This window comes from Taudactylus pleione, unplaced genomic scaffold, assembly GCF_031769625.1.
Source record: "Taudactylus pleione unplaced genomic scaffold, aTauple2 ptg000238l, whole genome shotgun sequence".
NCBI classification, from domain to species: Eukaryota; Metazoa; Chordata; class Amphibia; order Anura; family Myobatrachidae; genus Taudactylus; species Taudactylus pleione.
In genome coordinates, this window is record NW_028284640.1 from 6410061 (window position 1) to 6425514 (window position 15454).

General features: G+C 49.8%; 1 protein-coding gene across 1 annotated transcript in view; it reads left to right on the forward strand.

Annotated features, from left to right (window-relative positions):
• Window positions 1-875: 875 nt before the first annotated feature.
• LOC148516832 (acireductone dioxygenase-like) overlaps window positions 876-15454 on the forward strand; it is a 50087-nt gene continuing 35508 nt past the window's right edge. The window contains exon 1 of the mRNA XM_088479514.1: window positions 876-938. Coding sequence (XP_088335640.1) covers window positions 876-938 — 63 coding nt within the window. The remainder of the gene's footprint in view (window positions 939-15454) is intronic.

Here is a 15454-nt window from a genome sequence, read left to right on the forward strand (position 1 = left end):
GGGTTTAATTTTATTGACCATTTAAATTTTTTTCCAGTGAATGGGTGAGTAGGGGGCCCCAGTGCATTGCTTTGCCCAGGGCCCACACTGCTATTAAGACAACCCTGACTACCACAGACCCTCCAACATGACCCCTTCCACCAGGTACAAAACTCTCTGCAACTGAACGTCCCCCTTAATGTATGATTGCAGTCACCTGTGTTGAACTATTTAATTGATGAGAAAGGTGTTTCAACACAGGTGTCTGCAATCATACATTAAGGGGGGAAGTCCAGTTGCAGACAGTTTTGTACCTGGTGGAAGGGGGTCATGTGGGTTTGCTTTAGTTGTGCACTCTAATGATGTGCTTTTTGGTGATATGAGCGCAGTCTCGTGTTATGGGAGTGACGCTCGTGTCCTGTCCTGACTCCTGTGGCGCCCTATAAATATATATTTTTTATATACACACAGCATGTGTGTAAGAGGTAAGATCCTCCTCCTCCGGGCTCAGCTCATGTTTTTAAGATTTAACCCATTATGTATGTTCCTCCACCACTTACCCATCCCCATTGCATGGCACACACTGGCCAGCGGGGGCGGGGCAATTTACCTCCTCCCTCCAGATTTCACGCCGTTGGCCGCGGGCCGCCCTGTGTGTGTGAGACTCCCCCTTGAAGGGCTGTATCGCCCATTTTTCGCGCCTTCTTCGTCTCGTTAGGAAGTGATTCGGCTCCTGTGCCCGCATTTGTGTTCCCTGCCTACCTGCGCCCATACCCGGTGTGCGGAGAATGTTTTACGCTGTGGGGAAAGGACGGAATGAGGGAGTCTACAACTCGTGGTGTGTACAGCAATGTGTCAGAGTAACGGGGCTGCAGGCGGTCCTATGCCCCCAGCCCATGGCTCTACCTCTGATCGTCTTAGGTGGGGTCCTGCGCCCCCAGCCCATGGCTCTACCTCTGGTAGATCGTCTTAGGTGGGGTCCTGTGCCCCCAGCCCATGGCTCTACCTCTGGTAGATCGTCTTAGGTGGGGTCCTGTGCCCCCAGCCCATGGCTCTACCTCTGGTAGATCGTCTTAGGTGGGGTCCTGTGCCCCTAGCCCATGGCTCTATCTCTGGTAGATCGCCTTAGGTGGGGTCCTGTGCACCCAGCCCATGGCTACCTACCTCTGATACCGTGTTTCCCCGATAATAAGACACTTATTTTTTTTTATTTTTTTTGGTTCCAAAAAACACCATAGGGCTTATTTTCGGGTAGGTCTTATTTTAACTAACATTGACAGCAGCGCCCCATATGCAGGCCCCCCCCCTGTAGCAGCGCCCCATATGCAGGCCCCCCCCTGTAGCAGCGCCCCATATGCAGGCCCCCCCCTGTAGCAGCGCCCCATATGCAGGCCCCCCCCCGTAGCAGCGCCCCATATGCAGGCCCCCCCTGTAGCAGTGCCCCATATGCAGGCCCCCCCCCTGTAGCAGCGCCCCATATGCAGGCCCCCCCCCTGTGGTCACAGATCAAAGCCAATTGAATAGACACAATTACGCACAGCATCTATTCATTGTGAGGGGAAAGTTTGGGGGAAGCCCAGTACCTCTGTAAGTGCTGGGCATGCACCCAAGTGTGACTAATTGGGGGTGTGTTTCAAGGACACGCCCCCTTTCCGGTAGCTCCCGGCCGACAAACCCTAGCATCTTGCCCTTCCTGCTTTCTAGTTGGACCGCTAAGGGGTCTATTACGTGCGAAGAGTGCGAGTTGCCGTTCCAACTGCGTTTAAACACCAGCAACGGACCGGCACCTCACGACCTTCGCGGCCTGCTCCGAGCACAAATTTGCTGAATTTTGCTCGGAGCCCTATGAATCCAGGCTGCTGTAAATTGCGGCCATTGCTGCGATTACTCGCACCGTTGAGATCATCGCAGCTAATCTGATTGACCCCTGAGAGACAGAACATCAGCACTAGGCGCTGTGTGCTGAGGCAGATGGGGAAGTTTTCACTCCAGCAGATGAGATGTCATACATCATTGGTAGTGCTTCCTCCTTCGATCCGTGCCACTATAATACATTCTCCCCATTGTTCTGAAACCTCAGAAATGAGCAAGTTGACTTTATTCACACCATTAATACAACTACTAGAATATTCTATATATTCAACAGTAACATTGATATCTTTACAGGCGCTTCCACAGTTGTGTACACTGATGGCTGCTGTTCACGGAACGGACAACGTGAGGCACAAGCTGGATTTGGAGTTTACTGGGGTCCAGACCACCCTCTGTAAGTGACCTAACCAATTTTGTGATATTCTGTTCAATCCTTGACTTTATTCGTTGTGGTTTAGTCTGAGCTCAAAGGCTTGCACTTAAGTCCTAAGTCTACTTTACTAAATGTCTTTATTGAGGAAAAAAAAACCTTTTCTACTTCAGGGTCCATAGGGGGTCCACAGGGTTGACCTTGGGGTATAGCTGGATCTGGATCCATGTGCGCCACGCAGTTAAAGTTTTAGCTGCTCCCAGGATGCACTTGGGTCCGTCCTCCTCTATACCCCGAGCCACAGCACCTCAGTTTGAGTTGGTGCCCGGCCGGAGTCGGGTCACCTGCACAGGGGGGCTGCAGGAACAGCCCCCAAAAGCTTTTTATTTAAAAAAAAAAAAAAAAGAGCCTGTTAGATTTTTTTTGAACAGAGGCTCTCTAGTGTAGCAACGACGGGCTGTCTATGCAGACGTCCACGCTGCCGCTCTCCTTCCCCGCTGGCGCCGCAACGCCAGTACTGCACTGGGGATCGCGGCGGGGGGGCCAGAGTCCGTACTAGCCGGACTCTGGGTACCTCCCTTGACTGCTGCTGGAGTCGCTGGGGATAAGGTAAGCCGCGAGTCGCCGGTATTGCCTGCAAATGCAGTCCTTTGCCCCCGGTCCTAGGGGACAGACCGGGGGCTGCTAGCTGTGGCGGCGGGCTCCCCCTCTGAGGAGGAATACTCCGTGGGACCACTAGACCACCAGGGATATATTGGCAAGCAGGAAGCCGGCAAGCCCTGGGGTTAATAGGCTAGCCAGGGGAGGAAGCCTTCCCTGTCTTGCGGCTCCTCCCCTCAGCGTGCCTTTCAGCACGCAGTCTGGTGTCGCTGAGCTGCAGACTCTTCGGCCACTCCTCCTCTGAGGTCTCTGGTGGCCATTTTCTCTGTGGCAACGCAGATCTCGGAGTACGCGGACCGGTCCCCCTGTGTACCTCTCCCCCGATTTAAGGACAGCGTACACAGCACTGTAGCCCTCCCAGACACTGAATCTGGGCAGGTTGATTGTAGTGGAAAGGTGCAGTGAGTATATCTTCTCTGCATGGTATGTGACTTTTGCTAGTGCTGCCTGTCTGTGCTTATTTTCCGCTTACTGTCAGCTTATACCTGTCCCTTTACTTCTCCTACAAGCCCTACAGGTGTGTGGGGAAGGGGCGTTTCTACAGACCTCACCTATATAAATCACGTATTTGTGAGGTTCGTCACATACAGTTGTGTGCTACACAGTGCCATATTGTGGGCGGTTGTTCAGCACACCGGTGAGTGCGTTTACTTCTGCCCTGTTGCCAGATATATTTTTGTCTATATAATATATTCTGTCATGTCAGACAAGGAGGTTGAGCGCTCAGTGGCTCCGGTGTTGGCCTCCTGCGGACGCTGTTCTGCAGGAGTGGATAGGGAGGATTTGTCACAGGATGGCCTGTGTAGTCGGTGCCTGGTGGCTCCTGGCCCATCCAGACCTTCTGACGCAGGAACCACCGTGGGCGATGTTTTCTCAAGTGCTGGTGTCTATTGCGGACCGTCTGTCGGTCCCGGCTGCTCTCCCTACTAGGGCGTTACCCCAGCCGACCATCCCCCATTCCCCGGGTGTCCCGCAGTTATTGCGGAGTCCTCCTGGGTCTCAGTCTGTGGGTCCATATACGGGGGTGCCTATGTATGTACAGGCTTCCCCTGTGCCGCAGCAGCCTGTGGTACCTTTTCAGGCCCCTATGGCGACTCCTTCACCCTGGGTGGATGTGCTCTCCAACTCCGTGCAAAATTTGACGGCCGCATCCTCGGCTTTTCAGTCAATGTTGCAGACTGACATGCCTTCTAGGGTTTCAAAACGCCCACTCATGGCGCGGGCAGCTCAGGTATCGGACTCAGAGGGATCCTCAGATGATGGGGAGGTCCCTGATGACACTGACTCGGATGCCTCGGTCCAGGAAATGGATACCAAGTCGTCCATTAATGTGCGAGCACTGGTTAGGGCGGTGCGAGCCATTCTTCTTATAGAGGATGAGGCACCGGCTCCTAAGTCGAAGTATCCTAGTTTAAAAAAAACTAAGGTGGCTTCTGCGGTGTTTCCCCTGTCGGATCAGTTGACGGATCATATGGCGGTAGCTTGGCAGGCGCCCAGTAAGAGATTCCTTCCTCAGAAGCGGTTGGCTTCTAATTATCCCTTCCCTGAGGCACATTGTAAAAAATGGGAAACTCCACCGGCGGTGGATTCCCATGTCACTCGTTTAACGGGGCGCTACCTTACCATTACCGTCTATATCCTCGCTGAAGGATCCCACGGACAGGAAAGTTGAGACTTGCTTAAAGTCTATTTACTCCCTCTCCGGGGCGGTGGCCCGACCGTCCATGGCCATCTCCTGGGTAGCCAAGGCCATTGAGGGGTGGGCCAATGCATTGGAAGATACCTTACCGGACGACGCTCCGGATGTCCAGAGGGCGTTGTTGGGACAGATGAGGGACGCTGCTTCTTACATTGGGAAAGCCTCTTTAGATGCTAGTCAGCTGACTTCACGGGTATCGACTGCAGCAGTGTCTGCCCGCCGATCCTTTTGGGTGCGGTCCTGGAGAGCGGACTCTGATTCAAAGAAAGGCTTGGAGGCCTTACCTTTCAATGGGGAATTACTATTTGGTCCGGACTTGGACAAAATAGTGGATACCCTGGCTAAATCCAAGTCTGCTTTCCTCCCTTCGGCGGCACTGCCTGCTAAGGTTCGGAGTTCGGCTTTTCGTTCCTTTCGGGTTCAGGGTAAGGCAAAAGGTCAGTCCTTCCCGAGACAGTCGGCGAGTAATGGTGCATACACACGGTCAGATTTTTCCTTCAGATATGAACGATAACGATTTAAAAATCGTTCAGTCGTTCATATCTGAAGGAAAATCGTTCATATCTGACATGCCTGAACGATGGACGATCAACGATGCGCGTTCCCGTTTGTCAGATAACGATATCTGACATCTGATGGGTTTGCAGTCAGACTTGGACGATTCCATTCATTTTAATGCAGTCAAAAATCGTTCAATCGTTCAAATCGTTCAAAACTTTGGTAAAATCATTCAGTCGTTCATCTGACAAGTCTGATAAATCTGACCGTGTGTATGCTCCATTAGACTGCCTCTAAACCCAAGAAGCAAGCCTGGAGTGCTCGGCGCCCTTCTTCCAAGCAGGAAGATAAACCTGCGGCCTGATGGGACGGGCCTCCCTCTGGGGGACCCCAGAGTGGGAGGCCGACTTCTTCTATTTGCCCAGTGCTGGCACAATACCACCACGGATGCCTGGGGTCGAGAAGTGGTCTCCCAGGGGTATGCCCTGTCTTTTCGGCACAGACCACCCCACCAGTTTTTCTGCACGAGTCCTTCTCAGGACAAGACCAAGGCGTTACAGATTCAGGAGGCTATAGAGTCCTTGCTGAAAGCAGGGGTCATTGTTCCCGTTCCTCAATCACAACGAGGGACCAGTGCCAGATTAAGGTCCACATGGGCCTGGAGCTGAAATTTATGAAGGGCCTATTGCGTGCCTAGCAAGAAGGGGCTGTTAGTGATGTGGGGTGTGTGACCAGTATTATGGAGGTGTGGCCTGTACTGTACGGTGTGACTAGCACCTACCTTCTGAAACCTAACTTACCCTCCCAATTTCGCTTATATCGATAGTGTAGTGTGAGAGGCTACAAAGGAACAAAGGTAAAACACTCCTTGTTAACATGTCCGTAATATGACAAAAAAGAAAAATGGCACTTAATAATGGCGTAAATGTGAAACCCCTCTACTAAAGAGCATACGGGTCACTTAGTGATGTCATGAATTTGAAAACTCTCTATATGGCTATAAGGGCATATTTATTAAAATGGGATGCAGTCATAATACAGACTGCAGGAATTCCGTCGTTTAGAATGCCGACGCCGGAATCCCGACACTTGTCAGAATACCAGCGCTGGCCTCCTGACCGCCAGGATCCTGAAGGTAAGTAACGGGGTTAGAGTGAGGGTTAGGGGTTAGGCAGTAGGGGGAGAGTTAGGGGTTAGGCAGTAAGGGGAAGGGTTAGAGTTAGGCATTAAGGGTGGAGGGTTAGATTTAAAATGCGGGAAGGGGGGGAGGCTAGGTGTAGGCACCAGGGAGAAAGAGTCAGGGCTGGGGTAGGGAGAGGGGGAGAGTTAGGATACCGACCAAAAGGTGTCAATATCCTAGTCTGCCCCTGAAAATTAAAAATCCATATTGACGCAAAATGACCGTGATCACTTTACTTATATCTACTGACCGTCCTGAGGCTACTGCAACTTTCCAGCTGTACAATGTGGCAAAAGCTGCAAATCGCTTTTTAGCAGGATAGCCCCACAGCAGGTAATGGGCTGACGCCATCTGAAGATTGCATTAGCCCTAGCAAGCAATATCTGCAAAGCTTCACTTTGTGGATTTTTTAAATACCCTTCTCATAAAAAACTATGTGAATAGCTGCTGTGGGAACCGACGGACAGAAAGCAGGAGATATCTCTAATATCTCCTGCTTTCCTCTAGGATACATCAGAAGGAAACTTAATTCTGCCCTTAAACATGTAAAAACAGCACTTTCGCATATTTTAAGGGCAGAATTGGTTAATATACTATAATATAAAATCAGTCATGTTGGCACTCACTGAAACTGGCAGAAATAACTTTACTGGGTGACTTTCAAATGATGCAACTTCATAAGTAATACAATGCACGCCGGCACTCCAGGAACATAAATGGAGACTCAGGGCCTGATTCAGACCCGCTTGCAAGCGGGTTGATGGTGACCCAGTGCGCACTGCGCGAGCCCCAGAGCGAGTGCAAAAAGCACTCGCTCCGTGGCTCATTACAAAAGGGGCGGCTGTCGATGTTGATCAACAGCTCACCCCGTTTTGTAGGCGTGGCCGGGGGGTGGCTTCACAAACTGAGGCGTTCCCAAGCGAACGTCTGCTGTTTGTGGGTGGCCCCACTGACATCACCAGTGATATCAGTGGGAGAGCTTCTGGCTCTAATAGACCCGGAAGCTCTCTGGGGCTTGCGGCGACGAGACTACCACAAGGGTCTCGTCACAAGCTAGATGGTCGCGAAGGTCTTGACCATCGCGACCATCATCCTGGCCGCTCGCAATAGCTGTGTGTGGTCACCCACAGCTATGCGAGTGGCCTCCAAAAAAAAACAAAAAACAAAAACGCCCAGATTCAGAGCGAACGCTCTTTCAGAGTGTCCGGCTCTGAATCATGGCCTCAGCACAGCATTTTCAGATGTTTCAACATTTTAAAGCCCTTTATTTAGCGCATTACTCAAGAATAGCAGTTTGCTATATTTATACATATACACACAAATATCTTTCTGTGGCACTCTGGGACTCCTGTTTTTCCCATAACGTTCTTTTTACTCTAAGTTCCAGAGTGCTGCCAAAAGATATCTGTTTTTTGTATGCTACGTGCATATAGTTCAAGTGCTGGAAATTGTATATTTGTATCTGTGTGTGTGTGTGTATGTGTCTGTCTATATTACTATATATATATATATATATATATATATATATATATTAGGGGTGAGCGGGTTCGGATTTCTGAAATCCGAACCCCCCCGAGCCCCCCCGATCCGAGTCCGATCCGAGTCAGGCTCGACTTTTCCCGCCTGACTCGGATCTGAAATCGAGGCAAAACGTCATCTTCCCGCCTTCCGAGTCTCGCGGGTTTTGGATCCTATATAAGGTACACACGTCGGCGCCATTTTCTCACTCGGCTGTGGACAGTGAAGAGGGAGGGTGGGAGTTAGGGCTGTGTAGTGTAGTGTAGTGTAGTGCTGCTGTTGTCCACTACTTCAAAGTCCATAGGGGCTGGCTGTGTTGTGCTGTGCTGCTGTTGTTAATAGGGGCTGTGTCCACTACTTCAAAGTCCATAGGGGCTGGCTGGACTGTGTTGTGCAGTCAGTTCTCCATAGGGGCTGTGTCCACTCCAAAGTCCTGTGCAGTGTCCCAGTCCTAAAGGAGTGCTGTAGTGTTGTCCAGGGGGTGCTCTGTCCATCAGGGGTGCTCCCCCCAAGTGCTAAAAAAATAATATATTTTCTGTGTTTGTGAATTGTGTGCGCAGTAGCCGCACGTGCATCAACAAAGTAGTGCCAAGCGTGCGCCTGTGTCATAAGTAAAGGGCCGGCTGGCTTGACCGTTAAGGGTGCTGTAACCCCCGAAAGTACACTCCAGTCCAAACCAAAAAAAAATTATTTTCTGTGTTTGTGAATTGTGTGCGCAGTAGCCGCACGTGCATCAACAAAGTAGTGCCAAGCGTGCGCCTGTGTCATAAGTAAAGGGCCGGCTGGCTTGACCGTTAAGGGTGCTGTAACCCCCGAAAGTACACTCCAGTCCAAACCAAAAAAAAAATTATTTTCTGTGTTTGTGAATTGTGTGCGCAGTAGCCGCACGTGCATCAACAAAGTAGTGCCAAGCGTGCGCCTGTGTCATAAGTAAAGGGCCGGCTGGCTTGACCGTTAAGGGTGCTGTAACCCCCGAAAGTACACTCCAGTCCAAACCAAAAAAAAAATTATTTTCTGTGTTTGTGAATTGTGTGCGCAGTAGCCGCACGTGCATCAACAAAGTAGTGCCAAGCGTGCGCCTGTGTCATAAGTAAAGGGCCGGCTGGCTTGACCGTTAAAGGGTGCTGTAACCCCCGAAAGTACACTCCAGTCCTAACCAAAAAAAAATTATTTTCTGTGTTTGTGAATTGTGTGCGCAGTAGCCGCACGTGCATCAACAAAGTAGTGCCAAGAGTGCGCCTGTGTCATAAGTAAAGGGCCGGCTGGCTTGACCGTTAAGGGTGCTGTAACCCCCGAAAGTACACTCCAGTCCAAACCAAAAAAAAAATTATTTTCTGTGTTTGTGAATTGTGTGCGCAGTAGACGCACGTGCATCAACAAAGTAGTGCCAAGCGTGCGCCTGTGTCATAAGTAAAGGGCCGGCTGGCTTGACCGTTAAGGGTGCTGTAACCCCCGAAAGTACACTCCAGTCCAAACCAAAAAAAAATTATTTTCTGTGTTTGTGAATTGTGTGCGCAGTAGCCGCACGTGCATCAACAAAGTAGTGCCAAGCGTGCGCCTGTGTCATAAGTAAAGGGCCGGCTGGCTTGACCGTTAAGGGTGCTGTAACCCCCGAAAGTACACTCCAGTCCAAACCAAAAAAAAAATTATTTTCTGTGTTTGTGAATTGTGTGCGCAGTAGCCGCACGTGCATCAACAAAGTAGTGCCAAGCGTGCGCCTGTGTCATAAGTAAAGGGCCGGCTGGCTTGACCGTTAAGGGTGCTGTAACCCCCGAAAGTACACTCCAGTCCAAACCAAAAAAAAAATTATTTTCTGTGTTTGTGAATTGTGTGCGCAGTAGCCGCACGTGCATCAACAAAGTAGTGCCAAGCGTGCGCCTGTGTCATAAGTAAAGGGCCGGCTGGCTTGACCGTTAAAGGGTGCTGTAACCCCCGAAAGTACACTCCAGTCCTAACCAAAAAAAAATTATTTTCTGTGTTTGTGAATTGTGTGCGCAGTAGCCGCACGTGCATCAACAAAGTAGTGCCAAGAGTGCGCCTGTGTCATAAGTAAAGGGCCGGCTGGCTTGACCGTTAAGGGTGCTGTAACCCCCGAAAGTACACTCCAGTCCAAACCAAAAAAAAAATTATTTTCTGTGTTTGTGAATTGTGTGCGCAGTAGCCGCACGTGCATCAACAAAGTAGTGCCAAGAGTGCGCCTGTGTCATAAGTAAAGGGCCGGCTGGCTTGACCGTTAAAGGGTGCTGTAACCCACAAAGTACACTCCAGTCCGAACCAAAAAAAAATTTATTTTCTGTGTTTAGCCGCACGTATATATCAAATCGATATAACATAAATGGAGGACCAAACTTTCTCCGATAAAAATAAAATAGAGAAAGATCAAGAACCACTTCCTCCTAGTGCTGAAGCTGCTGCCACTAGTCATGACATAGACGATAACATGCCATCAACGTCGTCTGCCAAGGCCGATGCCCAATGTCATAGTAGAGGGCACATACAATCCCAAATGGCAAAGTTCAGGAAAATGACCTTGAAAAAGACATTTAAATCAGCTGAAGAGAAACGTAAACTTGCCAATATGCCATTTACGACACGGAGTGGCAAGGAACGGCTAAGGTCGATCCCTAGTATGTTCATGACTAGTGGTTCAGCTTCACATGACGATGGAAGCCCTCCTCCCACTAAAAAAATCAAAAGAGTTAAGCTGGCAAAAGCACAGCGAAGAACTGTGCTTTCTAAGAAGATATCACAAATCCCCAAAGAGAGTCCAAGTGTGGTGGTGGTTGCGATGCCTGACCTTCCCAGCACTGGACGGGAAGAGGTGGCTCTTTCCACCATTTGCACGCCCCCTGCAAGTGCTGAAAGGAGCACCCACAGTCCACTTGCTGATATGCAAATTGAAGATGTCACTGTTGAAGTACAACAGGATGAGGATACTGGTGTAGCTGGCGCTGAGGAGGAAGTTGGCGAGGAGGATTCTGATGGTGATGTGGTTTGTTTAAATCAGGCTCCGGGGGAGACAGTTGTTGTCCGTGGGATGAAAAAGCCCATCACGGTCATGCCTGGGCAGAAGACCAAACATTCCACCTCTTTGGTCTGGCAATATTTCTATCCAAATCCGGACAACAACTGTCTTGCCATATGTACCATATGTAAAGGTGAAATAAGTAGGGGTAGGGACGTCAACCACCTAGGAACATCCTCCCTTATACGGCACCTGCAGCGCGTTCATAAAAAGTTACTGTCAAGTTCAGAAACTTTGGCTCAGACCGTAAGCAGTCCAGGGACACCTAAATCCCGTTGTCCTGTTGTATCCAAGCGCCTGCAAACCACACCGTCAACTCCCTCCTCGTCAATTTCCTCCTTAGTCAGGATCGGAAGTAGTCCTGCAGGCCATATCACTGGCATGACTGACTCTCCTATCCGGGATTCCTCCGGAGGATCCTGCATTGCTACGCCTACTGCTGCCGCTGCTGCTGTTGCTGCTGCTGCTGGGAGTCGTTCATCATCCCAGAGAGGAAGTAGGAACACCACTACTTTTACTAAACAATTGACCCTCCAACAGTCCTTAGCGAGGAGGATGAAGTACGACAGCAGTCATCCTGAAGCAAAACGTATAACTGAGGCCTTGACTGCTATGTTGGTGTTAGACGTGCGTCCGGTATCCGCCATTAGTGCAGTGGGATTTAGACAATTGATGGAGGTAGTGTGTCCCCGGTTCCAAATCCCGTCTAGATTCCACTTCACTAGGCAGGCGATACCGAGACTGTACAGAAACGTCAGAAAAAGTGTCCTCAGTGTCCTGAAAAATGCCGTTGTACACAATGTCCACTTAACCACGGACATGTGGACAAGTGGAACAGGGCAGACTAAGGACTATATGACTGTGACAGCCCACTGGGTAGATGTATCACCTTACGCAGCAACAGCAGCAGCGTCACCAGTAGCAGCATCTCAGAAACGCCAGCTCGTTACAAGGCAGGCTATGCTGTGTATCACCGGTTTCAGTAAGAGGCACACCGCCGACAACCTCTTAGAGAAACTGAGGGAAATCATCGCCCAGTGGCTTACCCCACTTAGACTCTCCTGGGGATTTGTGATATCTGACAACGCCACCAATATTGTGCGGGCATTACATCTGGGCAAATTCCAGCACGTCCCATGTTTTGCTCACACAATAAACTTGGTGGTGCAGAATTTTCTGAAAAGCGACAGGGGCGTGCAGGAGACGCTTTGGGTGGCCCAAAAAATTTCTGGCCACTTTCGCCATTCAGCGACTGCGTGCCGAAGACTGGAGCGCCAGCAAACACTCTTGAACCTGCCCCGCCATCACCTGAAGCAAGAGGTTGTGACGCGGTGGAACTCAACCCTCTATATGCTTCAGAGGATGGAGGAGCAGCAAAAGGCCATACAAGCCTATACATCCACCTATGACATAGGCAAAGGAGGGGGTATGCACCTGACTCAAGCGCAGTGGAGAATGATTTCCGTGTTGTGCAAGGTTCTTCAGCCCTTCGAACTTGCCACACGTGAAGTCAGTTCAGACACTGCCAGCTTGAGTCAGGTCATTCCCCTCATCAGGCTTTTGCAGAAGCAGCTGGAGAAAGTGAAGGAGGAGCTAAGACGGAGCGATTCCGCTCGGCATGTGGGACTTGTGGATGAAGCCCTTCATTCGCTTTGCCAGGATTCCAGGGTGGTCAATCTGTTGAAATCAGACCACTACATTTTGGCCACCGTGCTCGATCCTAGGTTTAAAGCCTATGTGGTGTCTCTCTTTCCGGCCGACACAAGCCTGCAGAGGTGCAAAGACCTGCTGGTGAACACACTGTCAGCTGAAGCGGAACGTGACACGTCAACGGCTCCTTCTTCATTTTCTCCCGCAACTGGGGCTGCCAGGAAAAAACTTAGGTATCCTAAGCAACCCGCTGGCGGTGATGCAGGGCAGGCAGGACCAAGTTTGGACATCTGGTCCGGACTGAAGGACCTGGCAACAATTTCTGACATGTCTACTGTCACTGCATATGATACTGTCACCATTGACAGAATGGTGGAGGATTACATCGGTGACAGCATCCAAGTAGGCATGTCAGACAGTCCATACCTGTACTGGCAGGAAAAAGAGGCAATTTGGAGGCCCCTGTACAAACTGGCTCTATTTTACCTGAGTTGCCCCCCCTCCAGTGTGTACTCCGAAAGAGTGTTTAGTGCAGCCGGGAACCTTGTCAGCGAAAGGCGTAGGAGGTTGCTTCCACAGAATGTGGAGAAGATGATGTTCATCAAAATGAATTATCAGCTCTTCCAGGGAGACCAGCCTCCAGAAGGTACAGAGGGACCTGTGGTGGTGGATTCAAGTGGGGACGAGTTAATACTTTGTGAGGATGAGGATGTACACACTGAAGAGGGTGAGGAATCGGTGGATGAGGAGGATGAGGATGACATCTTGCCTCCGTAGAGCCAGTTTGTGCAGGGACACATTAATTGCCAGCTTGTTTTGTGGGGGCCCAAACGAACCAATCATTTCAGCCACAGTTGTGTGGCAGACCCTGGCGCTGAAATGATTGATTTGTTAAAGTGTGCATGTCCTGTTTATACAACATAAGGGTGGGTGGGAGGGCCCAAGGACAATTCCATCTTGCACCTCTTTTTTTCTTTGCATTATGTACAGTTTGGGGCCTAGTTTTTCTAACTGCCATCCTGCCTGCCACTGCAGTGTCACTCCTAGATGGGTCACGTGTTTGTGCCGCCCACTCGTGTCGCTTAGCATAGTCATCCAGCTACCTCGGTGCAACCTTTTGGACATAAAAACACTATTGTGAGGTGTGAGGTGTTCAGAATAGACTGGAAATGAGTGGAAATTAAGGTTATTGAGGTTAATAATAGCATAGGAGCAGAAAAACCTACAAATTCTGTGATTTTAGCTGTTTTTATGCTTTTTTTCAAAAAAATACAGATCCAAAACACAAAACCCAGAACCCAAAACACGGAAGGGTGGTTTTGGCAAAACCAATCCAGATCCAAAACACGAAGAAAGATCCAGATCCAAAACCAAAACACAAAACACGAAAAGTGGCCGGTGCACACCCCTAATATATATATATAGTGCAGTATATGCATATATATCTATAAATGTATATACACACACAAGTATGGGAGCAGGAGGAAGGTGGGTGGAGCCAGGGCATCACAGAGCTATGATCGGGGGAGGGGGTGTCGGGTAGGAGCCAGAATGGGGGAGCTGGGGGCTGGACAGAACTGTTGGGGAGGGGGAGCCAGAGTCGCAACGACAAAGGGTAGGGAGATCAGGATGGTGCTGCGATGAGGGGGGAACACAGATGAAAGGAGGAGGGGTCAGTAAGAGAGAAGGCAGAGCCAAGCATATATATTGTACATATATATTTAAATACATAAATACACATACTGTGTGTGTGTATATGTTAGGGGTGTGCACCGGCCACTTTTCGTGTTTTGTGTTTTGGTTTTGGATCTGGATCTTTCTTCGTGTTTTGGATCTGGATTGGTTTTGCCAAAACCACCCTTCCGTGTTTTGGGTTCTGGGTTTTGTGTTTTGGATCTGTATTTTTTTGAAAAAAAGCATAAAAACAGCTAAAATCACAGAATTTGTAGGTTTTTCTGCTCCTATGCTATTATTAACCTCAATAACCTTAATTTCCACTCATTTCCAGTCTATTCTGAACACCTCACACCTCACAATAGTGTTTTTATGTCCAAAAGGTTGCACCGAGGTAGCTGGATGACTATGCTAAGCGACACGAGTGGGCGGCACAAACACGTGACCCATCTAGGAGTGACACTGCAGTGGCAGGCAGGATGGCAGTTAGAAAAACTAGGCCCCAAACTGTACATAATGCAAAGAAAAAAAGAGGTGCAAGATGGAATTGTCCTTGGGCCCTCCCACCCACCCTTATGTTGTATAAACAGGACATGCACACTTTAACAAATCAATCATTTCAGCGCCAGGGTCTGCCACACAACTGTGGCTGAAATGATTGGTTCGTTTGGGCCCCCACAAAACAAGCTGGCAATTAATGTGTCCCTGCACAAACTGGCTCTACGGAGGCAAGATGTCATCCTCATCCTCCTCATCCACCGATTCCTCACCCTCTTCAGTGTGTACATCCTCATCCTCACAAAGTATTAACTCGTCCCCACTTGAATCCACCACCACAGGTCCCTCTGTACCTTCTGGAGGCTGGTCTCCCTGGAAGAGCTGATAATTCATTTTGATGAACATCATCTTCTCCACATTCTGTGGAAGCAACCTCCTACGCCTTTCGCTGACAAGGTTCCCGGCTGCACTAAACACTCTTTCGGAGTACACACTGGAGGGGGGGCAACTCAGGTAAAATAGAGCCAGTTTGTACAGGGGCCTCCAAATTGCCTCTTTTTCCTGCCAGTACAGGTATGGACTGTCTGACATGCCTACTTGGATGCTGTCACCGATGTAATCCTCCACCATTCTGTCAATGGTGACAGTATCATATGCAGTGACAGTAGACATGTCAGAAATTGTTGCCAGGTCCTTCAGTCCGGACCAGATGTCCAAAAATGGTCCTGCCTGCCCTGCATCACCGCCAGCGGGTTGCTTAGGATACCTAAGTTTTTTTCCTGGCAGCCCCAGTTGCGGGAGAAAATGAAGAAGGAGCCGTTGACGTGTCAC